At 46.4% G+C, this 17,936-nt stretch overlaps 7 protein-coding genes across 7 annotated transcripts; 4 read left to right on the forward strand and 3 right to left on the reverse strand.

Annotated features, from left to right (window-relative positions):
• Window positions 1-65: 65 nt before the first annotated feature.
• On the forward strand, window positions 66-2,044 carry N7478_008953 (uncharacterized protein; the record flags this gene model as incomplete). Its single annotated transcript, XM_056925167.1, has 2 exons — window positions 66-398; window positions 461-2,044. The coding sequence occupies 2 exons, from the start codon at window positions 66-68 to the stop codon at window positions 2,042-2,044; spliced, it is 1,917 nt and encodes a 638-aa protein (XP_056777893.1).
• A 308-nt stretch (window positions 2,045-2,352) lies between these two features.
• Window positions 2,353-3,572, reverse strand: N7478_008954 (uncharacterized protein; the record flags this gene model as incomplete). Its single annotated transcript, XM_056925168.1, has 2 exons — window positions 2,353-3,294; window positions 3,489-3,572. The coding sequence occupies 2 exons, from the start codon at window positions 3,570-3,572 to the stop codon at window positions 2,353-2,355; spliced, it is 1,026 nt and encodes a 341-aa protein (XP_056777894.1).
• Window positions 3,573-4,662: 1,090 nt separating this feature from the next.
• N7478_008955 (uncharacterized protein) lies at window positions 4,663-5,955 on the reverse strand (the record flags this gene model as incomplete). Its single annotated transcript, XM_056925169.1, has 1 exon — window positions 4,663-5,955. The coding sequence occupies one exon, from the start codon at window positions 5,953-5,955 to the stop codon at window positions 4,663-4,665; it is 1,293 nt and encodes a 430-aa protein (XP_056777895.1).
• A 3,632-nt stretch (window positions 5,956-9,587) lies between these two features.
• Window positions 9,588-11,243, forward strand: N7478_008956 (uncharacterized protein; the record flags this gene model as incomplete). Its single annotated transcript, XM_056925170.1, has 1 exon — window positions 9,588-11,243. The coding sequence occupies one exon, from the start codon at window positions 9,588-9,590 to the stop codon at window positions 11,241-11,243; it is 1,656 nt and encodes a 551-aa protein (XP_056777896.1).
• A 1,363-nt stretch (window positions 11,244-12,606) lies between these two features.
• On the forward strand, window positions 12,607-14,118 carry rhgB (putative extracellular rhamnogalacturonase; the record flags this gene model as incomplete). Its single annotated transcript, XM_056925171.1, has 4 exons — window positions 12,607-13,230; window positions 13,286-13,324; window positions 13,375-13,576; window positions 13,628-14,118. The coding sequence occupies 4 exons, from the start codon at window positions 12,607-12,609 to the stop codon at window positions 14,116-14,118; spliced, it is 1,356 nt and encodes a 451-aa protein (XP_056777897.1).
• Window positions 14,119-14,682: 564 nt separating this feature from the next.
• Window positions 14,683-16,233, forward strand: N7478_008958 (putative sugar transporter; the record flags this gene model as incomplete). The annotated part of the gene is made up of 1 exon (XM_056925172.1): window positions 14,683-16,233. The coding sequence occupies one exon, from the start codon at window positions 14,683-14,685 to the stop codon at window positions 16,231-16,233; it is 1,551 nt and encodes a 516-aa protein (XP_056777898.1).
• Window positions 16,234-16,704: 471 nt separating this feature from the next.
• N7478_008959 (uncharacterized protein) lies at window positions 16,705-17,133 on the reverse strand (the record flags this gene model as incomplete). Its single annotated transcript, XM_056925173.1, has 1 exon — window positions 16,705-17,133. One exon carries the CDS (start codon window positions 17,131-17,133, stop codon window positions 16,705-16,707), a length of 429 nt encoding a protein of 142 aa, XP_056777899.1.
• Window positions 17,134-17,936: the final 803 nt, after the last annotated feature.

The raw sequence follows: 17,936 nt of genomic DNA on the forward strand, positions 1-17,936 counted from the left end.
GGGTAGCGGTGAAATGAGACATTGTTCAACTTTATTGGGAGTGTCAATTGAATGAATGTTGCGTTATGCTGCGTTTCCCAGGCCGCGCCAAGTTCCGATCGCTAGCATCCAATGAACCGCTCGGCGATGACGATAGGGATGATTCGCCTTACGAGAACCCATTTGAAGATCCGATCTCATCTACACAATCCAAAACCGGTACAACTGCTACTTCCATTAACGAGTACTCGAAACTCGAGCCACAGACACTGAAACCGTATAATCGCCGATGGTTAGCAATTGCTGGGTGTCTTACTGCGATCATTCCATTTTTCGGCCTTGCGTGGGCTGCAGTTGGCTTACATGGTCGGGGCATCAGTCAAAATTCCTGGAATGGGCTACAAATTGCGATGAAAGTTGTAAGTATTTGTATTTATGATTGAGGAACTTGGCTTGACTATTCATCTAACAAAATCTATAGGAAGTTACCTTATTCCCCCTCGTATATGCAGCTATTGTCGGACGAATGTGCCGACAACTAGCTCACTGGGAACTCCAAAAAGGCGCATCTGTATCGAAAATCCAACGATTTATGGGTAGCACTACCGTGTTTGGAACTGTCTATACATCATGGACCCTACGGTCTCTCAACTTAATCGGAATCGGCCTCACACTGCTTTGGATACTCTCACCCCTGGCAGCACAAGCTAGTTTACGGATTTTGTCTGCTTCTCACACGAAGACCTCATCATCGCCCCAGTTGAAATATCTCAATTTTACAGGAACGGATGATATTACAGATTTGTCTAGTTGGAAATGGAGCAACGACCCTGCTGATGAAATGTTCATCGGTAGTATGGTCACAGCTAAGATCACTAAAGGTTCTACGACCGATCTCTGGGGAAACGTGAAAGTTCCCCTACTGAGTAGCCTCCAAAATGGAAATGACTCTTCCGATTGGATTACAGTGAGCGGTGATGATGTGGTGTATACGTCCCAGCTCGGGGTGCCTATTATGGGTCTCCTGGGGAACGGCAGCACTTCGACCAGCATCGAAACTTCTTATATGGATTTTCGATGTTACAATCTCCATGATACGACATTTGATGCTGCCAATATCAGTGCTAGTGATGTCCCTAAAATCACTTATGTCAACGAAACCCAGACCGAAGCTGCCGTAAATTGGAAATCCTTCAATTTTGCCGAGGGCTGGGAACGAGACAAAATGCAAGTCGCCGAAGCTAACTGCTCTGTCACTCATCAAACTATTGTTATGGACGTGAGTTGCAGCAGGACGGGAGGCAATACGCGTAACCAAGGAACATGTGCAGCAACCCGAATAAGAAAAGCTCAACCAGGGAATCCTGCCCTCCCACGGATACTCTCGAGCGCTATGATATTCAACAACTTCACAGAAACTATTCATAATGCGGTCCCGATGGGCCAAGTTACCGCGCCCACCGTCTTAGATTATTGGATGTCGAACCCCTATGGAACATATCCGGCTCTAGCAGCCAATATCACGCTATACGAACTGGATCCCGACGTTTTCTCACAAAGGTTGACACAGATGATCAATTCTTTCTACATGTCGCGACTGGGCTATCGATTCATGACAAGAACTTCCCTTGCGGGCTTGCAACTAAGTGCATCTGGCGATGAGACAATAGTAAAGTCGGACACTGGTTCAGCGAAATTTTCTTCGGCTTCTGGCAAAGGTGTCCATGTTAATTCGGATCTCACTTTGCATACAGGCCCTGGCTGGATCACGGCCTTCATATTGACAATCGTGGTCATGGTAGTTGCGTCCATCTTGACATTCTACCTCGGGTCCACCACGCTGATCCCAGATATTCTTGGTTATGTATCGTCTTTGACTCGAGATAATCCTCATATCCCTGTCAATGAGGTCTCACCAGTAGTTGGTGGCTTGCAGAGAACACGACTCTTGGGGCCTTTGGTATTGCGCATGGGAGACACTACACCGGGAGATGATGTAGGAACACTAGCGGTCGGGAGGTTGTCTTCTACGACACGCTCAAAGGCTCGGCGACTCTACCGATAAAAAGGCTTGTAATGAGTATTAAATTTCCATCGCGTGTCTCAGGTCTTAACGATAAAGAGATTTATGTCTTATACCAAAAATTGCGTGGATCTAATTTAATTTTATAACACGACATTTGAGAAGATTCAAAAAAATCCCATGATGTAGCTCGTCTACAAGTCAACCCCGCTCAACACTTAGCGAGTTATAGCAGAACTACTGGGAAAGCCTTGACTCGCATCGCGTGAGAAGAAATTCAATACCCGCTTTCATTAATTGATACTCATTAATTGGTGTAAGTGAATAAAGTGGAATGGCAATCCTCGAAATTAATCGTCGGTAAATCGGATTTGCCGAGGTTTTTTTTTCTCTATAGCACCCGTGGGGCTTTCAGATTCCTCCACAGTACTTGCTACGGATGTAAAACTTGCGTCTAGTGACATAGAGGAATCCGTCTTCTCGCCGAGACTCCAATATTGCCAAAGCATTTCAGACAAGCGAAATGCAAAATCAAACCCCAGATCCCCCATGATATAGAATGCATGCTGGCTCCAAGTAAATTTTTCTCGGCGTCTAAACTCCATGTATACCTTGCAAATTTGGCTCAGGCCAAAAATAGCGACACTCACGCCCCACGCTCTCATGGACGTCTGTAAGCAATATGGAAGGGATCGGCTGATCTCATCGGCGTAGAATTCTGTAAGAACAAGATCTTCATCCGCTATAGCATCGTTTGGTATCTGTTCGTATGCACGAAGTCGAACCTGCGCAATCAGACCGTGGAGTATTGACAAGGAAGCCCAAAAGAGGAGGGTAATCCTAGCGTTATCGAGGGACGGGAAACGATAAGATGCACCAAAAATATGCTCTGCAGAGGGGAGAGATGTATGAACAGATTCGTTGGGAGGATAAATTGATGGACGGCCACCTATTGAATTGATTTCTCGGGCATACCAGGCCATTAGTCGCTCCTTGTGCAAAAGGCAGTCATCCAGTAATTCTTGGTAGTAGCTAACATTAAGGTTGCAGCCATTTGGTGTATTATTAGCGTTCAAAAGTGCTGATATAGTGGTCATGAGACCGAGTAGCCTGTCAACGGGCTCATCTGGGCTCGGAGGTATTGGGAAGTCGTCTTCAGTGACATCTATCGAGCTCTTTGATTGTAGCGGCGATAATGCTTGTAGCTTTGAGACACATGGGTTAGCTACATCCAAACCCCTAGGTAGAGATTCCATTTCAATTGGTGAGAGCAAGAACATACCAGTCGCATTCTGTGAAATGCTAGGTATATATTTTGAATGATGGGGTTATTGCTTCCACGGCGAGCGCATTGTTTCAAAATTCCATTGGTCACCTCCATTTGGCCAATCCAAACGTCAAGGCCATGAGGACAATAACATGACTTGATTCAGATAAATGTCAGTGGCAATGGTAGGTACTTTCAAATCGTATTCAGCCAACATACCACTAGTTTCGAGAAAATGACAACAGTGAACACAAGTTCATCACTGTAAGCATTTTGCTTCTTCTGATTAATCTGATGTGACATATGTTGAATTGCGTTGTTGAATAATTGAACTCCGTGATAGAATAGTTTTTTATCGTTGTTAACTTTGCTCAAGAAAAGGCATGATTTTGCTGTAATGGCCTTTTCAAGCATTATGGGCCTGCAGGAGAGGGTAAACACGCCGGACATCAAATCGAACCAAGGATCGATAAAAGTGTTTTTTGTCACATCAATCGGAAAGTAGGCACCAATATAGGCGGAAAAAAGTTGCTCCCGCTTAGAAGGCCCATCATTCAGAATCTTTGCTTGTTGAACCGTCGGATTGACTCTGAAAGTGGTGTACTGGGACTGGCCCGCCGAAACTGTATGAGAAACTGCCAGCTGTTTCGACTTTTTCTCGCTAGCTTTTGGAGGCGAATTTTCATGGAATACAAAACGCAGTTTCTCGTAGCCTTGACACTTAAACCCACGTCTCAGACAACGCTCGCATTCAGGCTCTTTCTTATCACACTGTTTCTGGTAATCAGCAGACGGCTACATAACGGAATGCAGTCATAACAAGGCAAACCAACCTTCTTCTTTTGAATTCTACAATTTAAGCAGCCTGTCGACTGCCATGGTTTGCCTCCCATTTTGCTGGCATGCGACACCGTCTGATGAGCGGTCGCATTGATTGCATGAAATTCGGCAAATTGAGGGGTGAAGGATCAGAAAAGGAGTCAGGGACCAGTCTGGTGTGGGTGCTGCCGATCGTGCTCCACTCTAAGCTCCACTACCATCGATCAACAACTAATGACACTTCGGGGCCATCTGAGGCGTGAACAAAGTTGGCCCCCTTCGAACACATCTCAGCCCGAATACTGCGGAAGTGGCCCCGATCATGTTCACCTGGAGAGATGTGAGGTTCAATGTTTTGTTGATCACACATACGTGATAGGCCAGTTTCACATGATGAAGTATCTGCCCGTTTATTATGTAATTTCACCGGGCATAAGCTCAACTGGCCAGTTGACTTGACTCGTTGATGTTATTCTTTACGAAAATCGAAAATTGGACATCGGAATTGAAATTGAAATATGATCATAATTATTTTGGTGCCACAAAATGTACTAATGCAGGTTTCATGAAGGTTCTATGATACCACAGCCAGTCGACTTCGCACTGGCATGTTCTCTTCCATTCCTGGCTCAGGGAACCCAGAAACATTAACACCCTTCCGGAAGAGAAGGCAATGGGTAGATCCACCAAAATGGAACATGCCAATCTCATCTCCCTTGGCGATATGCTGGCCCTCTTTGACAGTAATATCACAGGTAGAAACCTCCGCCATGCCCACGCCAATAAAAGCCATTAGTCCAATGGCCGGTTCATCTGCTTCAATGAAGATTACCGCACGGGTAGCAGTCGCAGTGATATACCCCTGTGAGGTGACCTGACCTGCGATATCAATATCTTGAGAGTGTGGCTCGGGGTTGCCAACGCCTTCAAACAGTGGTTCAGAGTAATATGTTCCATCAATGACGAATGCCTTGGTAATCTTTCCAGAGACTGGAGAATGCCAGCGGTGATAGCTCAATGCACTCAGGAAAGCCTGATAAACCGTGCCGCCAACAAACTGTTGGGCGTATTGATCATGTCCCAACATATCAAGTACAGAGTACGGCTGGCTCTTAATCCAAAATGTATCCCGACCTTTTACATTATGAACAAGTCTGTACGGCTTCGATTCGCAGGCATTGGCGAGAACCCGGTCATTGTCCGGCTCTGCAATCGGACGCATTCCGTCGCGGAATAATCGAGTGAAAAAGTCGTCCCAGGACTTGAAACCGTAGTTGGGTGCTGATGGATCACAGTGGAACATTTCGTGAAATTCAAGCGTTTCAGCTGCTGTTGGCCCTATCTTGGCAACGGCTGTCAGGTCACGATGTCCAGTCTCACCAAACCATCCATCCGATGTGTTATTCAAGACATAGGCTGATTCAGGAGAGCGTAAAAATTCACCCCATGCGTTGAGGATTTTCTTGAGCATGGCGTTGATCTCGGGATCAAGGAATGCAGCATAGCCACTGGGAGTTCCCATCGGCCAATCCAAGACGGCATTGATGGGTAGGCCAACTAAACCAACGCGGTGGGACTTGTCAGTCCAGGAAGGGGCGGTGGTCAGCATGTGGTTGAGAATGCGCAGGAAATGGTGATAGTCCCGGATTTCTGGATGACCAGTAGGATCCTGTCTGTATGGCTTCTTCTTCGGTACTTCTGCAAACATTCCTTCCAGAAGCATGTAAACCCGCGTATTGTTCTCAATCATATCTTTGAACTCCTGGATGACGGGGTGTAGCTGGCCGTCCTTCTTGTCAACCTCCTGGATCACTCCCCTAAGCCACCTCTTATGGGCTTCATGGTCTGCTGGCATCCAATTGCCCATGCTGAGAATTGTTTTAGCAAGTGCAAATCTTGAAGGATTGGAGAGTCATACTGATGTAGGTGGTGGCTGTCTTCTTTTGGCGACATCGTGAAGGGTGAGAATTAGTCTGGTGGACACTAAGACTTCGGGGCTATCTCAATGGCCTATTAGATAGTAGTATGTGATCACTTTATAGTGTGTAAACAAAGTTATCTATTGTTATGGGTAAAAAGAGCTTGGTTGTGGTGATCATCTTGGCACAGCGGCTTTTATATTGAACCGCCGGCCCATTTACTATGTATGTTGCATCATAATGACGGTTGTGGAAGATTTACTTAAACAAAAACCAAGATTATTATAAGAGCACGACACGTGTTTATTAGGTGGGTATCCGGTACGTTGCATGATCTTTTCTACACCAATACAAACAAGTAGCCGTCTATCCGGAGGATGATGTCATAGAGCCGGTCTTGGTTTAATAGAAGCAGAGCCAAAGCCCGCTCAATGAACGATAAATTATTCTGAAAATTTATACAAAAATTAGTCAACCTCATTTCTGTGCTACCATTGAAGTTATTTGTTAAATTTACTAAAGAGTTGTAGGCCACAAAGCTGCAATTCGGTCCCAGATCGCGCAGGCTCATTGCGAGCGCAAGTTATCTGGGGGGCAGTACCCCACATTTCTCTCCACTGATGTCAATCTGCTCCTCATTAATGTCAAGATCATGATTGAAAGGCTCAGATCAGCCAGCCCTGTCATTTTCTGCATTTCCAGTTGGATCTAGACCAACAGTAATATACTAGCTTATGATTTCCCCCTCCCATCCCACCTAAAAGTCTTTCAAATTTACTACTCTGAATGGCAGCGAATCACAAAGGCACGGTCGAGGGCAACTTCGGTATCAACAGAACGAGCCGCAACACGCATTAAATACTAGACCTCGATTTATTCTTTGCTTTGACTCTGGCAGATTCGAATTCAGCATTATATGAAACGCCCTTAGATGTATGTAGGAGAATTTGATCCTGCCACACACTTTGATTGTTCTCCGTTATAGCTGTGGTACTCTTTATCAAGGGGTGGGGCATAATCAAGGATACCAGTACCGACGACTCAAGCGCAGTACACTCAAAGCTTAAGATCTCGATTTTATTATTAGTGCGGCACAATCAATCTAGACTCTTGCCTTTTTCTTCGATGGCCTTTTGACCCACAGGGTGTCCATCCAGTCCTCTACTTAAATACCCAAGTGACAATTACAAAATAAATATTAGCCTGCTCAGCTTCACATTTTGGAGACCCTTTTAAAGAGTCTGGGGTATTCTTAAGACCGTGGTTGGAAAGGGCGAATGTTGAGGACTAGTAAGACAAGTCCCAAATACACTCACAATAATCAAGTACCCCATCATTAATTAGGGAGCCGGTGGCCACGTTGCCTACAAGTTGTTTACACTTCCATTCTTCTGAAAGGTAAAGCAAGACAGAATATATGAGCCAGGGTGACTTGCGAAACAATGATATTTTTCAAGTTTTTATATTTTGCTGTTCATTAACAATTCGATATAAATATATGAAAGACTTCAACTTGAATGTTATATTTTTCGGCCCCGGATCTTCGGTGACAAATGACGTCAGAATATTTGTCCCCTTGAGATTTCTGTCTTTCTGTCTCTTTCTCTCGAATAGACTGCATTCGAGAGATAGACTGAATGCTAGAGACTGGCAAAAGATCAAGTTTATCAGTAATTGAGCACGAGTAGCGTTCGAGGGCTTTCAAGTTATTTGTATATATACCCCAGTATTTGCAATTCAACATGGGTTTCACAGCTGATGCCTGAAGGAACCAATACAGTACTATGAACTCAGTAGAGTTCCGGGGACATGGATGCTAAATATAAACTTGAACGTTGAGTGCACCGTAAATGGAGACCCTGAGACATGTCAAGGGCCAGGCGTGTAGTAGTAGCATAAATAATTTCATGATTCATCGAATGTAAAGCATTCATCAATCAGAGGTCCCACTTGGGCATATGGTTATGTTATGGCAGACAACATAATTTCTTTCAGGATAGCCTACTAACTAGAGATATCAGATAATCATGAACTCGTCAGCTCTAGCTTTGATGGACTTTTATGATGTCGCTACCAATGCCCAATGCCTACGCCACCCCGAAAATCAGTTGAGGCATATAAAAGAAAACAAGAAGTTTCATTTACGGATTTCGTCCCCCGCTGCTATGTAGTTGCAGAAAAGAGCTCAATAGATAGCAGAAGCATTATTGGAGAAAGAACCATGTGCGGGTCCAGTGGAATTTCAAGTTTCTGTGGAACATCGGAATATCTTGGGCTGGACCCTTCACTTGCCATTTGTTTCTACTTGTACATATTGATGAATGTATAAGCTAAAGATGCCTGTTCGTTCCAAGGTTTCTATCACTAGTATGACTTTGGCAATATACTTGTCTAAAGCAGTATACTAATCTCGATGCTCCCATTCCCTCGCTGATGAACAAAACATTGGTCAAGTGTTGGGTTTATGCACAAGGGGCAGGGTTTTCGGGACAAAACCGGAACGAGCCCGATTGAGATTTTTTGTGGACTTCAAAAACTCAATAATGGTGCTTTTTCTAGGCATGGAAAGGTTTGAACACCTGAGCCTCGTCATTCGACGATCTCTATGTGGGTACGCCGAAGATCTACCGACCGGACGATCATTTCGGTCAACCCAACGAGGAAACAAAGCCACCGAGGCACATTTGACTGCTCTCTTGGTACTTTAGGGCTCCTATTATGTCGATGGGATTCGAATACTCACCAGAAGTTAGACAATACTGTAACAACTTGTTTGTGTAAATCTGTTCACATTTTGTTTGGAACAGAGCTGAACCGAGAGGGTGCCGATTATGTACACGGCATGCCGAGTCCTTTCGGCCACGGGCTGACCGCCAAGGATGCCGACTCGGTTCGGGGAGAGTAGGATCGGGATGTCGTCGGTCACTCTTCGGTGTTATCAGTATCCACGAAAAAAAACCTCGCACCGCGGCCCTTGTCCGAAATTGGTCTGATCTTGACTATGTGGCGCTGTTATTCTGGATACGATTCGCCCAACATTCTGGCGATCCACTGGTACACACAAGGAAGCTGCACCGTGTCGGGCGTATCGATGGAGTTATGGTTCAGGTTTCACCAAAACAAGATACGATGGTGAGTTCGGTGCAAAGAGAGTGAAATACAGGCATATGCCTTCATTAGCTTCAAAGGATTTCATGGTACCGGGGTCTCTGCACAGGTGAGGATAGAGCTCAACGTCCCTGGTGGAAAGCTTTCAAGATTCATCAATCGGAAAGCTCAATTGTATAAGCTGGGTAAACGGTAAAGTCAATTGTACCGTTACCTCCACCTCAACAAAAGTTAAATTCGTCGAATGAAAGATCCGAGAACACGTTAGAACAGGTACATACTTACCCCCACGCTTTGGCTCCTGGAGGCCCGCGCCCCATACTCCCAGAACCCGGAGTTTTGCGGATGACGACAGGTCTCTCCCCCTAAGATCGATTGATTTATATAACCTGTTGTGTTTCCCCCGAATTCTGGTTCCTTCTTATCCACAAAAATTTTCATTATTATTTCGGGGTCCTTTATATTGCCCATCATGAAGACAAAAGAACAGCAGCAGCCGGTCTCTGCATCTCACACCGAGAGTATCCCTAACTCCGATATGTCTGCCACACACGACGAAACGCCTAGGGAGGATCAGAAAAGCTATATCGTTGGTGGAAAGTATCGTGAACAATTGCACGATGAACAATCCCCAGCATTCGACAATCAACTACTACAAGAGGTCGACTTCGACCTGCCTCTCACCGTGACCAGACCTCAAGAACATGACGGTCAACAATTCCTTGTCCTGGAATTCGTGGAGGGCGATAAAGAGAATCCATTTAACTGGAGTGGAAAGAGAAAGGCCTTCATCAGCCTTCTACTTTGTCTCATGACCCTGTTTATTGGTCTTGCCACTACAGCATACAGCTCCGGTATCTCCGATATGGTTGAAGACCTGGGGGCTTCTACAGAGCTTGGCCAGCTGGGCTTGTTCACGTTCAATTTCACTTGTGCTCTTGCTCCTCTATTCCTGGCACCCTTCTGTGAGCTGGCAGGACGTCGAGTTATTTATGTCGGTGCCTATGTTTGCTTCGCCTTGATGTTCATTGGACTTTCTCTCGGAAAGAATATTGGTACTATCATCGTCTGCCGTGCCCTTCTAGGTCTGTTTGGATGTGTTGGTACTATTCTTGTCGGTGGTACTTTCGGTGACATGTATACCCCTGCTCACCGTGCCATCCCGATGGCTTCTTTCTCCTTCGTCGCCATTTTCGGTACCGTCGCCGCCCCTATCTACGCTGGATTTATCGATCAAGCTCTAGGATGGAGATGGGTTGAGGGTATTCAAGGATTGGCAAACATTCCTCTCGTCATCGTCATTGCCATCTTTCTTTGCGAGACTCGTGGTGGTGTCACTCTGGCTAAGCGAGCCAAGAAGATTCGCAAGTCTACTGGAGATGAGCGCTTTGTCACCCACAACGACCTTGAAGCACCTGGCATTAAGCAGATGCTTCACAACTCATCGGTCAAAGCTGTTCGTATGCTCTTCACCGAGCCCGTCGTCTTCGCCTTCGGTCTCTGGATTAGTTTTGCCTGGTTCTTGACCTTCCTTTTCCTTTCCGTCATCCCGATTACTTTCACCGACAAGCGTGGCTGGGGAGAAGGTGTCGCCGGTCTTCCCTATATCTCTCTCTGCATTGGTACGACTATCGGCTTTGGTCTGAACTTCCTGCAGATTAACAAGTACAAGTCTCTTGTCGCCGACCCATCTACCAAGGTCACCCCCGAGGCCCGTCTGTATGGTGCTATGTGCGGTGCGGTCTGGCTACCCATCGGTCTGTTCATCTACAGTTTCACCCAATATGCTCAACTCAGCTGGGTGGGTCCCGTTATTGGGCTAGCTCTCATTAGTATTGGAATCTTTTTCATTTTCGAGTCCTGCTACAGCTACACCTCCGATTGTTATGGCGAAAACTCTTCATCTGCCATTGCTGGACAGGGTTTCATGCGTAACACCCTTGGTGCCATTTCGCCCCTCTTCGCTACTCAGTTCTTTGAGAACTTGGGCAGCCAGTATGCTGGTCTTCTTTTGGCACTCATTGCTACTGCGCTGACCTTCATTCCATTCATCCTTTATAAATTCGGGCCTGCACTTCGTGCTCGGTCCAAGCTGGCTAGCTCTACAGTGGCTGCTAGTACCCTCTAGTGGGGATTTGTTACTGTATATAACACAGCATTGGGGGAGTTGGGGGAGTTCAGTTCACTGATTGGACTTTGACAGTATATAAACGATCATGCTCACGCAATGAACCATATGCATATAGAAACATCATGATGAATATAGAAAGCATGGATTTCACTTCAATGATTAGAATCGCAGATCTTTATCTCCTTGAGGGTGTATTTCTTTGAACAATATGAAACTGGTGTGAATCAAACTCTGAAGTGGATCTCTTCCTAATATGGGATAACACCCGTCCATAGAATGGGCGACAGAGGCCTGAAAAATTTTCCGTCAAGAATGTAGAAGTGTTGACAGACAAATGTTCCGACGGTTCCCTTAATTACAATACTTTTATCCTTCTTGACATTGACTTACTTTTCACCGGACAGTTCATGACATTTGATTTAAATTCTTTTCATGGCAGTGTCAATACCATTTTCATCGCGCGTCAGCTCGACATACAGGCAAAACGTTCACCCACGTCATAGCTCGCACCCTCTTATGCCTGTCTGAAGATGGCGCCGCGTAAGCTTTCAAACGCAGAGGAGCTGGCTGGATCCACGGAGTATCTCTTTCGTAATTTCTCAAGCCGACGGGCAGCTACTGCTCATGTCTTGGCCATATGGTCTTGACTAAAGCGTGACAAACCACGCAAAGTCGTTCGCTTCGATGAACATTCTCGCCTCGTGGATTCCGGTAAAACCCCGGTGGATCGACACATCATTACCAAATTCGACGCGAACGCGACAACGCAGTGCCGAGCGTAAAGGGGGTTTTAAGGAGGTGTTTGAGGAGGCTGGATCAGCCCCGCAAAAAATGCCGTTCAAGAACGCCTGCCGCATCAACATCGGCTCTGAAACCGCCGATCACTCAACGTCAGACGGCTTTTCGGGGCCTCTTTAACCCTCCAATCTTAATTCATCGGCATTTTCTCCTTGTGGGGCTATGGACGGCCCATCCGTCGACCCCACTCAGGCTTCTATGGCTTCTTTGCGCGGGCCCATTCCTCAGCGGACGGTCGCTAGGGTCGCCAAGTGGAACATATTGATTCATGTAACGGTTCTCCCCATACTCCAATGACTCGGCCAGCAATAACCCGTGGTACCGCTTGAAAGTGCCGAATGATCTGACGGGAGGGGCCAAATTAATATATCCCACCACTCTAAATCGGGTTGAGATATAAGCCATGATCTGTGACGAGTTTGCCGTGCCGCTTCCCCTGGAGAGGGTTTCCCAAGGCTATATTACTATGTGTACCTAGCCACTTCCTTGGTGCACATTTCTGTGAAATCCTCATCTTTACTCTCTTTTCTTTCTTTTTCCTTCTTTTTCGATTTTATTCAAAATGCTCGCGTCTCTCTTTGCAATTGGCCTGGCGCCATTGCTTGCAACGGCTCAACTCTCAGGCTCCGTGGGCCCAACAACTTCTTACGCGTCCAAGGCAGACAACAAGATCTGCAGCGTCCTCGACTATGGTGGTGTCGCCGATAACTCCACCGACGTCGGACCGGCCATCAGCTCTGCCTGGGACGAGTGCAAGGACGGTGGCGTCGTCTACATCCCATCCGGCGACTATGCGCTCGACAGCTGGGTCACCCTCACCGGAGGCAGTAGCTGTGCTATCAACATTGATGGAATCATATACCGAACCGGTACTGATGGTGGGAACATGATTTACATTGAGCACACAACCGATTTCGAGTTGCTCAGTTCTACTTCGGAAGGTGCAGTCCAAGGCTTTGGCTACGTCTACCATGCGGATGGCAGCGTTTCTGGACCTCGTATTCTGCGACTGTATGAGGTTGTCGACTTCTCGGTTCACGACCTTGCACTTGTTGACTCCCCCTCTTTTCATTTCTCCATGGACACCTGTGAGAATGGCGAGGTTTACAACATGATCATTCGTGGAGGTAATGAGGGTGGCTTGGATGGTATTGATGTCTGGTCTACCAATATCTGGGTTCATGATGTGCGTTCATCCTGCTTCACTCCTATATACCTTTGGATACTAATACCCTTCCTAGGTCGAGGTTACCAACAAGGACGAGTGTGTCACTGTCAAGGTCAGTTTCAAATTTTTCAAAACACTACTCATTTACTAACTTCCATCCAGAGCCCTGCCCAGAATATCTTGGTGGAAAGTATTTACTGCAACTGGAGCGGTGGCTGTGCCATGGGCTCTCTGTCTACCGGAGTCAACATCTCTGACATTACATACCGCAACATCTATACCTGGTCATCCAATCAGATGTACATGATCAAGAGCAATGGAGGCAATGGAAGTGTTTCCAACGTTCTTCTTGAGAACTTCATCGGTATGAATCTCAACAAAAAAGGTTGATATATCAAGCTAATAAAGTTAATAGGGCATGGCAACGCGTACTCCCTGGACGTGGATCAGGAATGGAGCAGCATGAGCACCGTCGATGGTGATGGTGTGCAGCTCAACAACATCACCTTCAGCAACTGGAAGGGAACCGAGGCAGATGGTGCTGAGCGCGGCCCCATCAAGGTAAACTGTGCCGACGCCGCACCATGTACCGATATCACCATCGAAGACTTTGCCATGTGGACTGAAGAGGGCGATTACCAGTGGTACTCGTGTGAGAGCGCCTACGGTGAGGGTGCCTGTCTGGAGGATGGGGATGACTACACTTCCTACACTACCACTGTGACCGTGACTGCTGCACCGACCGGATACTCGGCCGCTACAATGGCTTCAGACCTGACTGCTGCCTTTGGAACTGACTCGCCCATTCCAATTCCAGCTATCCCGACCTCGTTCTACCCCGGTCTTACTCCCTACAGTGCTCTAGCTAGTGCTGCGGCGACTTCTGTTTATCCAGTTCGCGCTTAGGTGTGACAACTTTTCTGTATTGATTCTATTCTTCAATTTTGTACTTCGTACATCGATCTTTGTATCTATTTCAAGTAACTAACTTGTCAGCCACTGACATATATAAAGTTTCTGAACCAAGTGGTAATATACTTATAGCCGAAGGGCTTTAACAAACTTGGCATGTCTGAAACACATAATCGTCCTCAGTATTTCCCCATGCGAACCCACGCTACGTCAAAACCCCCAAATAAAGACCAAAAGAAAAAGCAAGATGGGGGAAGCTAAACTTCATTTGATGAGAATTGACGAGCACGCGATTTGCAGGATCCCATGGGGCAGAAAAGGGTAAAAGCAAGAATGTCAACAGATAAAGTTTATGGGTAAGCAACGAACCTGATTCGACGATGCTGATGCACATTCTAAGCTTCTTGCGCAAGGAGCGTGATTACGCATAGAAATATGGGGGCGATTTTGGCATACAGTCGCTATATAGAATAACGTCTATTCCCCACGAGGGTTATTTAGTCATTCATTCTTTCATATCGACCTATTGGGCCCCGGGCGTGAGGAAAATTAAACACCATGTCGGATCCTCAAAAGTCTCCACTTCCACATCCTGCAACATCCGAAGATTACTCTCCTGCAGATCCAGAAATTACCACACAAGATGATGGACCTGAAAAAAATTACAATGCCAAAGCAGAAGCTCTTAACCATGCAATCCAGGAGATTGGTATGGGTAGATACCAGTGGCAACTCTTCATTGTCATCGGTTTCGGCTGGGCAAGCGATAATCTCTGGCCGATCGTGACGTCTCTCATTCTCGCGCCGGTCGCGTACGAATTCCAAATCGGCAAGGAGTCACTCCTCACGCTCGCACAAAACATTGGTCTATTGGTCGGCGCGGTATTCTGGGGTTTCGGGTGTGATATATTCGGTCGGACGTGGGCGTTTAATCTCACTATTGGTGTGACGGCTGTCTTTGCGTTGATCGCAGCAGGGTCGCCCAATTACGGGGCAGCATGTGCATTCGCAGCCTTATGGTCTGTTGGGGTAGGCGGGAACCTACCCGTAGACTCTGCTATTTTCTTGGAGTTTTTGCCTGGGTCGCATCAATATCTTTTGACTGTTTTGTCCATTGATTGGGCGTTGGCGCAAGTTTTGGCGAACTTGGTCGCGTGGCCATTACTTGGTGATTTTACCTGCTCTTCAGCGGAGGGTTGTACCAAACAGAATAATATGGGATGGCGTTATTTTTTGATTGCTATGGGCGGACTAGCGATGCTTATGTTTCTCGCGCGCTTTGTCTTGTTTACTATCTATGAGTCGCCTAAGTACCTCATGGGTAAGGGGCGAAATGCCCAGGCGGTTCAAGTGGTTCATGAAGTGGCTCGGCGAAATGGAAAGACTTCGGCCTTGTCACAAGAGGACTTGGATGAGTTGGACCGGGCCCATGGTGAGTCGTCGAACGGTGTACAAGCGACGAGTCTCGTCCAGCAGCGACTGAAAAAGCTAAAGTTCGAGCACGTTCGTGCCTTGTTCAACTCGCCAAAACGAGCCTATTCGACGACTCTGATTATATTTGTCTGGGCGTTCATTGGTTTGGGTTACCCTCTTTACAATGCCTTCATACCGTATATCACTGCCCAAAGAGGTGCGGAATATGGTGATGGATCCACCTACACAACCTATCGCAACTCTCTCATTATCGCTGTGATGGGCGTTCCAGGATGTCTACTCGGTGGAATTCTTGTTGAGCTACCTCGCTTTGGTCGAAAAGGTGCGCTCTCGACTTCGACCGTATTGACTGGCGTTTTCTTATTGGCATCCACAACTGCATCCTCTTCCAATGGACTACTGGGATGGAATTGCGCGTTCAACTTCATGAGCAGTCTTATGTACGCTGTGCTTTACGCGTATACTCCCGAGATCTTTCTCACCAAAGACCGCGGCACCGGAAATGCGTTGACAGCATCTGCAAACCGAATCTTTGGTATCATGTCGCCCATCATTGCCATGTTTGCCAATCTCAACACTGCCGCGCCGGTATATGCCAGCGGAGCACTATTCATTGCCGCTGGTATCCTTGTGGTGTTGATGCCATATGAGCCTCAGGGCAAAGCAAGTCTGTAACGGGTTTTCTATTCATTCATAAATACTGTACAAATTTTTCGGTCGGGAAATGAGATATCATGAGATTTCCTCAAGCTGTAATTAGATAAGACTCAATAATAAATTTGAGTGCGTTGCTGTTGCTCATTTAGTCTATTCGGTAACCATCATAGTCGCATAAAATCCACGATGAAGCCAGAAACTTAGACTATATAATGTAAGGTTAGAAAAAGTAACGTACTAGTGATTAAATGAGCAGTCAGTTTCGTTAAGCCTAATGTTCAAGCCATTTAGTAGACTGATTAAAGTAAATTGACGACATTGATGATATTCAATTAAATGATTAAACAAATCGGCTGGCTAGATATAGCATGGAATCGCTATCTATAAGTTTGTATGCTTTCCTGCCTCTCAAGACTTCATGTAAAATAACTTCATAATCACGGACCCAAATTCAGCCCCACCAATATGCCTCAATATCTGTAGAAAGCTCTATGGGGTAGGCTGGGGAGCCTGGGTGAAGTCGGCGACGGGTGGGCTGGCAAGTTCGGCGTCTGTGTAATCAGGATAGATGAGGTAGCCATCTTTAATGACAGACATCTGTGTCCATGCGGGATCCGCATCCCCAACGTAGTTGCTGGTGATAGTGTAACCGCCACACTCAGTAGGGCCTCCGCTGACATCAGGACCATCTACGATGTAGGTGCACTCAGTGGTTGTGTCACCATCATAAATGCTGAAGGTCCAAGTGCATGAGGTTTGATCTTCGGTGCAATCACGATCAAGGTTCTGAATAACCCAGTCGGATGTCACGCTGGAAGTAGATGCGGAAGTGGAGATGGAGGTGGAGGTGGGCGTAGGGGCCGCGAGGACAGCCGAGGCAGCGAAGAGAGTCGCCATTAGAGCTTGAGTAGTGTGCATGATTGCGACTGTTTGAGTTGTTGTGATGAATATAAATGAAGAGTTCTGATTGTTGGTAATTAAGGCTTTGATTTCTAGTAGATTGTCTGAATGAATATTCTCTTTTTCGGGAAGATCACTCATGCTATTTATGCTTCTCGAGAAATTGACGAGTCGGTGTCTCAAGCGTACCCGGGTGCTTAGATTGAGACACGGATCGGTCGGACCTTTGACATAGTTCTATTGAAATGGAGTGGTATTGCAGCATTCTAGTAGGAAGGGGGGAATATAGTAAGTAAGGCACTTTTGACGCACCCAATAAGAAACAGGCTGCTGCGGCTTCCCCGGACGCCCCGATGGCTGCTGGCCTTATTTTCTACCTTTTCGGCTCGGCGATGATCGTTCTCATAGGCTATAGCAGCAGATCGCCTATAATAGAAACTAAGCCCAGCCTTATAAAGGACGCCTGAAATCGCCCTTGGCTCTAGTACCCGCCTGAACGAACCGTTCCCATGAACGTAGTATCAGTATCGGCCAAATATAGCGTGTGTAAAGCTGGAAGTTGAAGCTCCCGGCCTGGAGTCTCTGGCTCGAATACAATCATACCAAATATCTGTGCCTTCCAGATGTTCTTATTTGTTACAACTTACCGAATTATAGTTATTGTTTAGCACCTTCCAAGACGTCCGTAGATTAGATCCATGGCGCAGAAAAATAATTAGGGCAATCCTTGGCACCATGAATCGCAGGATGAGACATTCCTTGTAGCCTGCCTAGAACCAATAAATTCTGAATCAAAGAGATGCACCGGGGCAAACATATAG

The sequence above is a fragment of the Penicillium angulare genome (genome assembly GCF_028827245.1).
Source record: "Penicillium angulare strain IBT 27051 chromosome Unknown utg000005l_segment0_segment0, whole genome shotgun sequence".
Taxonomy (NCBI): Eukaryota; Fungi; Ascomycota; class Eurotiomycetes; order Eurotiales; family Aspergillaceae; genus Penicillium; species Penicillium angulare.